General features: G+C 30.1%; 1 protein-coding gene across 1 annotated transcript; it reads left to right on the top strand.

Moving 5' to 3' along the window:
• Nucleotides 1-315: 315 nt before the first annotated feature.
• On the top strand, nucleotides 316-7,779 carry LOC133192690 (brain-specific homeobox protein homolog). The gene is made up of 3 exons (XM_061328684.1): nucleotides 316-581; nucleotides 5,895-6,079; nucleotides 7,457-7,779. Exons 1-3 carry the CDS (start codon nucleotides 335-337, stop codon nucleotides 7,751-7,753), a joined length of 729 nt encoding a protein of 242 aa, XP_061184668.1. The 5' UTR covers nucleotides 316-334; the 3' UTR covers nucleotides 7,754-7,779.
• Nucleotides 7,780-8,255: the final 476 nt, after the last annotated feature.

Genomic DNA, 8,255 nt, shown 5'->3' with positions numbered 1-8,255 from the left:
GTCAGCCTACCGGATTCCACAATTAACACAGTCAGGATAAGGAAACTGTGAATTAGCGGATTTTATACGAGATTTAACATCTCCCTCGCGAAGATTAATTCTATCCATTTTCAAATTTCGCCTAATCAAAGATAGCTTTGGCAGCGTCTTGACTATTGGCTGATTGCTATTTGTTACCTCCTCTCGCCAGCTTTAGCAATGCAAAAATCTAATCACCGAACCAAAAACTGGAGAACAAAAATTCTCGTCATCTAGATTTGATTCAGATCTTAATATTGAATGTTTATAGATGATTTCTATGTTGATTTCAGATCCTAAATTTCAAATAAATAAAATGCAGTTCTCAGAGGGACAGGGAACCAGACCAACATCTTTCTTTATCGACGATATTCTACTTAACAAACCAAAACCAACATTCCGGGACTTGCCATCTCTACCCGTCAGACCGACAGTCACGGATTTTCCGGGTTATCCCTATTTTCCGGGTATCTTCTACCCACACCAAGTACTGCAACAGACGCAAAGCTTCTTACACAAGCACCCAGAGCACGGTCATCCATTTCTGATGCCAACTGTTGCTGGTGAGTAGTTTTAATTTTTCTCTTTTAGGTTGTGTTCGATTTGATTAAATTTCTTTATTTGGTATAAAAGAAACAAAATTCCTTTGATTAATGAAAAAATTAATTTATTCAGTACTTATTTCTCTCAATTAAACAAAATGTTAATTTCTATCAAATTTAGAAAATTTGAATTATTTGAAACAGAATACTCACATTTTGATTCTTCCTGATAAAATACATATATTGTAGAAATATCTGTAACATTTTAATTCTAATTTCTCTGATTATACCAAGATTTCTTTAATAATATGTTTTCATCCAGCAGCCTTTTTTTTAAACACTTAGTATTGAAATAAACTTAAAGAACTTTGTGATTTATCTGGTGTTACATACAAAATTTTGGACAAATTATTTCATTAAGTTATCTTTACTGAAATCTTCCCAAATTTTTGGATATATTTTAAGGACATACGCAACGTACCTTACCCACTGATAATTTTTCAAGATATTCTTAATGTAAAATTATGATGTCATGAGATGTTCGTAGAAAAAAAATCAGCATGCAATGCCAGGGGTTTTGAATAGATATCAAAAGATTAAAATTCTTGTATTATCTAAAGAAAAATATACAAAAAATTACTTAACATATACTCTAGATGTTTTTTCATACACATTTGCTTTAGAGGAGGTTTACAGCACCATATATAGACATTAAAAGATTAAGGCACAGGTCCGTCCAATATTGGAACTCTTCAACTCTAGGAAAAAAAGACAATTAAGTTCAAACTATGTTGCGTATGTCCTTAAACAAATAAAATATGAAATAAATAAGTACAAAAGACCTTAAATCAAATTCAGTTCTGAAAGTTATTCATATATGTTTTATAATTAAATTTCAATGAAACCAAATACAAATAAAACATTTGAAATTCCTAGCAATTTCCCTGCTCTGCGTTTTAGCTACTTATTTCAGTAGAAAAACGGAAGCAATCTTTTGAAAATACTTGATATATACTTAAACCGAATGACATAATTGTTAATAGGCAGATCAATGAATGAATCCTGTTGACCTAATTGTTTTAACAAACTAGGTTTTTTTTTCTCAAGAATCCCTCGAGAACAAAATGACCATGTCAGTTGAAACAATGAACAATTATAGTAAACTCAGGAAGTTGTCTAATAATTCAAAAATTGTCAACTATCCGTTACCCTAGTCAGCAGGAAATACATGTCAGCTTTCAATGTAGTGAAGACATATTTGGCCAGACTATAGAATCATGAATTTGATTTTTCCCCTGATACGAGGAAAATTGCCTACTGGAAGAAAATAACATTCAACTCTAAAAGAGAGCGAGAGAGAGAGAGAGAGAGAGTATTGAGTTAAGTGTTCAACAATCATTTTCTCTTTTCCTAAAAAAAAAAAAATTTTACTTCAATGTAAAATATTGAATGGTATTTATATTAGGAGATTTAAATTAAACAAACATGAATCCTTTAGACGTTTTATACTGCTGTTTTCAGATCACAAAAATTACGTCAAACTTGCATACAGAAGCATGCGTAATCTTTCCAGAATATGTGTGTTTTTTTTTTATACTGACGAAAGCAATCTGGAATCCCAGTTGTGTATTATTGAATGAAATGAAAAATAAATAACCATGGAAATTAAATAATTTATTTAGTTCTCCAATCGAAATACAGATTGACCAAATTTTGAAATACAATCACTCAAAAATTTCTGCTGTTAGTGTTTGAAAAATCTATTAAATTTACCCAAACAATTTTAATTTACATTTAAATTAAGTTCAAACATTCTGCCACACAACAAAGTTGGTATCTCTTGAAATTTGGTTGAAAGAAAAATAGGCTCAGGTGCATATATACCGGTATATCAATGTACAGAGAAATGAGCATAGTATTTAAAACATTCATTTTATAATTTATTTATTTATTTATTTTTGATTTTTGAATTGAGTTAATGCGTAATGCAATTAATGAAAAAAGAAATCCCCCACCAGGTTCTACATATTTTTTTTTTAAATACAGGAATTATTTTGGGTGTGCCAAAGCTCATTTCTTGTTGTTACTGCAAATAGCACAATTAATAGAGCCTAACTGAGCATTTAATTCTTTAAATGTGAAAATGTTTTAGAGAGATGTCTCTGGTTTCCTCATCCCTGCCAACAGGCCTCAAAATTTATGTTTTCGGTCGCAATTAGCACAAAATTCGTGATGCGGATTTGTGACAGGATATATAAACTCATATTATATGAAATAAAAATATAATCCCCTCGGATCTATTCTATTCTTTTAATCCATAAAATTACAAAAGGAAATACTCAAATGAACAGGACAAAAATATTTCCTTGCGACTTCCATAAACTGTACGATATACACGGTATCTGGTTATTTTTTGGAACCTGGTTTGGTCTCTGAAGCTGGTGTCCAAGTAACCACAAACAAAAATAACTATATTTTAAAAAAAGAAACAAAATCAATTAAAAAAAGCATGTTTTTCATATTTCAACAGAAAAATGCAGTCAGTTCTCTCTGCTCCTCTGTTTTTATATACTAGTATCTTTATATACAGTAATTTGATTATAGTTGCATTTTAGTGGAATATTACATGTACTAAGAGGCTTGATAACATTTATGCCAAGTTATTTCTTTTCACATGATCTTTAATAGACAGTTTTATGAATGTTGCAGAACATGCGGACTTCTTAATTATATTTTACCAGACAAGATTAAGTATGATTTATTAGTTGAGTATTAAATTATTATTTCAATTATGATAAATGAAATATGAGATTTACAGGCAATTTTTCTTTATGTACATAAGCATTTACGATTTGATATAGAGATTACCTCCCTTCCTTTGTACACCTCAAGATGCCGACGATTCACGGGAAAAAGGTTGAAGGGGGGGGGGGGGGTGTTAGGTCGTTGTTTGTAGTTGAAAATAGTGTTTGATTCTATACAACCATTTTGCAAAAAAAATATTTGAAACAATCACATAAAAAATGCCTGTTTTTCCACATAAAAGGAAAAAAATCATTATCGTCCGCATTTCGATCTTGAAATTTTTGTTGATATCGAGATCTTTAAAACGATGTAAAAACGCGACAAACTTTTTAAATAGACTTTTGTTAAAATTTGTATTGAAAGTGAACAATATTTTGCAGTAAGTAACAAATATAAGGAAATTTTATGTCTTCTAAAACAAAGTAATAATTAAGATATCCCCCCTCCCCGTCGCGAACAGATATAAAAAATGTATACAAATATACAGAAATATGTCTTTTAAACAAAGTTATTACAAAAATGAGATTCAGAACCGGTATCTATAAACAAATTTCACTACACCATTATGTAGTTTGAAGTTAAATCTAGATGATTATTCCTTAGAATTTTTCACATCGACGATCCACAAACGGAGTTATCTTTCTTTTCACATCTGAATTAATCACGCCGCTTTTGAAATTGGTTATCTTAAAGATGTAATAGAGTGGATATATTCGGAGGAGAGCGAAAACCTTGTTAATACAATTATCAAAGGTGATTATGTGATTACTGAAAAGGGTGTCTAGAATTACCTAATACGCTTTGAAAATGTGATACGGGTATTCGAAGCGTATCCCCGACAGATACGGTATCCAGTATAGTATATAAAAGGAGTTGATAACATGTTGCGCGAAGAGGAAAAATATCAGAGAGGTAAAACAAATGGCCCACGTGTTTTGGTCCGATCTCATGAACCAAATTGCTATTAAAAAGAATTTAAATTTAATATTGCACAATTATTGCAGCCATTTAGGACTGTATATAAGAGAAAGAGAGAGAGAGAGAGAGAGAGAGAGCCGACTGTCTTCTTATCATTAGCAAAAATTATCCAATAACCGGTTAAATTAAAATCAAAATGTTAGGTTTAAAGTCAAAATGACCGAGAAAAATTTTCCACTATATCAGGCGATATTGTCTTAGAGTTTAAAAAAAAAAATCAGATACTAGTAATCAAAAGTATGAGTTACTGACAAAGACTTTGAACACAATTCGTTTATTGTTTGCAATAATTACTAGTAAGTTTTTTCTCTGTTTATGTTCAAAATTTAAGTCCAAGTCCTGATAGGCTGTTGGTTGTCATAGTGGTTCGGAGATATGTTTTTACTTTCGCCGCAGCAGGGAAACCGATAAACCAAAACACTGACCGTAGGGGTAAAATTAAACTGTACAAACTATCAAAAGTCATTAAAGAACTTTGAATATCTTAAAAATGAAAATTGCGATAGAAAAAAAAATTTGGTCAGTAAAATTATTTTCTTAAAATGCTTGACAAAATTAAGTTTTATCATGTTAAAGATTATATATATTTTATACTGCATACAGATTTAATCCGGGAGCTTCGGGAAGCTTTGCGGCCCCCAGACCCCTCGCCGATATCATTTTCCCCTAGCTATGTCCCTGTAAATTTTGAAAAAAAATGTTGTGCAAGGCAGTCTGGCGCAATTTTTTGACAGTTTATTTTGATTTACCATGTGTTTAGATACTCTGAATTCATCAATTAATTCTTCCTTAATTTTGGAATCATATTTCCTTATTAGTCATTTATAGAATTAGAATTTTTTAAATAAATGGATAATGTAATATTAATATTGATGCGTAATAATGGAATAGAAACATCATTGAATTTTTTTTAAATTAAATCTCCAGCTGTTTTAACAGCAGATGCCAATGTCCCGACATTTCAAACATAATTTTCCCCGTTATTGAATAATAAAATTAGGACGAATATATTTATACAAAGTAATGTCACATGTTAAATATTATCATAAATATTAAGTGTTTGAAATATATGCACTTTATTATTAACTTAATAGTCATGTATTTAGTTTGCAAGTTTAAAAAAAATAAAAATGAAGTGGCATTTGTCTTTTTCTACTCCAATACAGAGGCAAACAGGATATTGTATACTTACATTATCATTGCCGTAGGGATGCAAACTTGTCAATTTATGTGTGGAAATAAATATGATTACAAGTAAATAATTGAATTGAAAGAGAATTTCTTTGTAATTTGTTATCAGCTTGTCATTTTCTTCTTATTTAATGAAGAATCGTGAAATTAACCCAAAAAGTAAGACCACAAAAAAAAAAAAAAAAAAAAAAAAAAAAAAAAAAAAAAAGCTTGGGATCTTACTTAACAAAATTCGAGAAGAACTGCTCTAAAATATAATGATTTTAAATAAGATAAGAGATATAAGTATCTGTCTGATATGTCAATCGAGTATCAAATCTTGATTATTTTGGCTAACACCATTTCCCTGTATCTTTAAAGGTTTTCCGATAGCACCCATATACCAACATGACAGTCCCGGCAAGCACTGCAGACGACGAAAGGCAAGAACAGTTTTCAGTGACCAGCAACTAAATGGTTTGGAGAAAAGATTTGAAGCCCAGAGGTATCTTTCTACGCCCGAGAGAGTGGAATTGGCCAATCAACTTAGTTTATCCGAAACACAGGTTCGTATTGAAGTCTAAAATTGGAATTTGCATGCATGTAGGATAAATATGTTTTGCAAATTACATGCTAAAAAGCGTTGCAAAAACATACATCATTTTAATTTCCTACATATGCTTTAAAACTTCCATAACTAAAAAAGTCCTTGTTTTTCTTTAGTTAACAATAGTTCTCTATGGTAAAGTATTGACAACTATAGAACATACTCTAGTATTTAAATTTGCTGCGATTGCTTTGGAAACTTGAACGGAAATAATTCGTCTCAATCTTCATAATGTGACTTACTGGAAACAATGTTTTGATATACAGGTAATATTGTTCTTTAAAAAAAAAGAAAAAAGAAAAAAACTGATATAAAATAAAATATCTAGAATATTATACTAAAGAAACATTGCTTTTCTGTAGAGAAAAACTAAGGAATTTTCATTTACTTTGGGAAAGTCGAAAACTTTGATATATCATTTTTTGATAGAGCGCTTTTATGGCAATACGGCTTGATGATATGCATGCATTAGCTATCTGGATTGGTATATTTCATATTAAAACCTACCTTTTTTAATTAAAGAATGATATTCTAATTTCCGTAGTTTTTTTTTTTAAAGGAGAAAAAACCTTGATAAATAAAAAAAGTGACAAATTGTTTGTGATATGCAAAAAAAAAAAAAAAAAAAAAAAAAAAAAAAAAAAAATCCGAAATTAATATCCTATATTTTGGTATAAGCTGTTATCCACTGTATTGTTTAAAATTGTACATTCACGCATTTTTCTTCATTTTTTAACCAACAAAAGAGGGAACCATTTCAAATAACGATTAATTATAAGAGCATTTCCAGAGGATTATGAGCAAAAATGTTACGGAGAGTAGCAATGCTGTCACGAACTGTCTTCTCAGAAGTTTTTTAATTTATCATCACCTCGATAATGCGATGACAGAATTCAAATTATTTACTGTTACTTTGCATTATTTATATAAAAATATATGGGAATTATTGCGTTATTATTGAAGTATTATGATGAAACTTGATATTATAATTAACAGATATTGCTTCACAGATATGTGATTTACAAGGATTTACATGTAAGATCATTATGTTTTCATAAGCCTTAATATGATATATGACGTTATATATATATATATATATATATATATATATATATATATATATATATATATATATATATATATATATATATATATATATATATGCAGACCTTTTACCAGTGAAAAAAATATATGACGTTTAATGATCAATCAAAACAAGATCGATAAAACTTCTTGCATCATCTTGAAATACAGCAAAATCTTGTTTATAGAATATACATGTAAGTTACATTTATGGGAAAGAATAATATAAGACATATTTCTTTTTATTTTGTAGGTGAAAACATGGTTTCAAAACAGACGAATGAAACATAAAAAGCTACAGAAGAAACCTAACGAAAATGGCGAAGATACGAATGCGGATGACTCGAAAGAAATAGGATCTGATGATGAAGAGTCACGTGACAGTTTTACTTCCAGTAATGTTTCAGACAAAGCACAGTGTTCCATAGCAAGGGATTCAGAAAACAAACACTCGACGCCCTCCATCTACAAACCTTACCAGCTTGATTCAGAAGATACACACGAAGATGAAATTGACGTTGTAGACAGTGAAAGCGAGGGAGGAATTTGAAATTAACGTGTTTGTCAAAATGAACCTTCGTGTCATTTTTATTATGTTAAACTGGTGCTGAAATTTTTTGTCACACATTAAACATACCGTACAGTATACATTTAACATACAAACTACCCAATCGATACCACTGAATATAATTCCATAAATTCTAGTTATCTGCAATATCTTGTAACTATCTTGAATGGAGGATCAGGAATTTGAATTTATAAAGTTAAGCTTAGTCCATTTCCTGAATTTAGCTTAATAATCTCTTAATGTAGCACAATATACTTCTAATTCTTAATGTAGTGCTGATCCCAACGCCATAAATCTGAGAGAATTCTCAAAATTTTCTCAACTCTTGAGAATAACTCAGCAAAGAATATTCCTTAAAGTCACCATAAGACGACTTGAAAACTTTTGGTTTATGGCTGCGGGGCCTGGTTTTGAAATCCAAGTCGATGGAAAAGAAAATAGGGTAAACTATTCTTTTCTTGTGTAACTAGTCTGTAGTTGTTTC

Source organism: Saccostrea echinata, unplaced genomic scaffold (assembly GCF_033153115.1).
Source record: "Saccostrea echinata isolate AGI-Se365-2 ecotype Australia unplaced genomic scaffold, CSIRO_AGI_Sech_v1 ptg000025l, whole genome shotgun sequence".
In the NCBI taxonomy this organism is placed as follows: Eukaryota; Metazoa; Mollusca; class Bivalvia; order Ostreida; family Ostreidae; genus Saccostrea; species Saccostrea echinata.
Note: the sequence above shows the minus strand (reverse complement) of the source record. Positions and strands in the feature narration are given on the sequence as shown.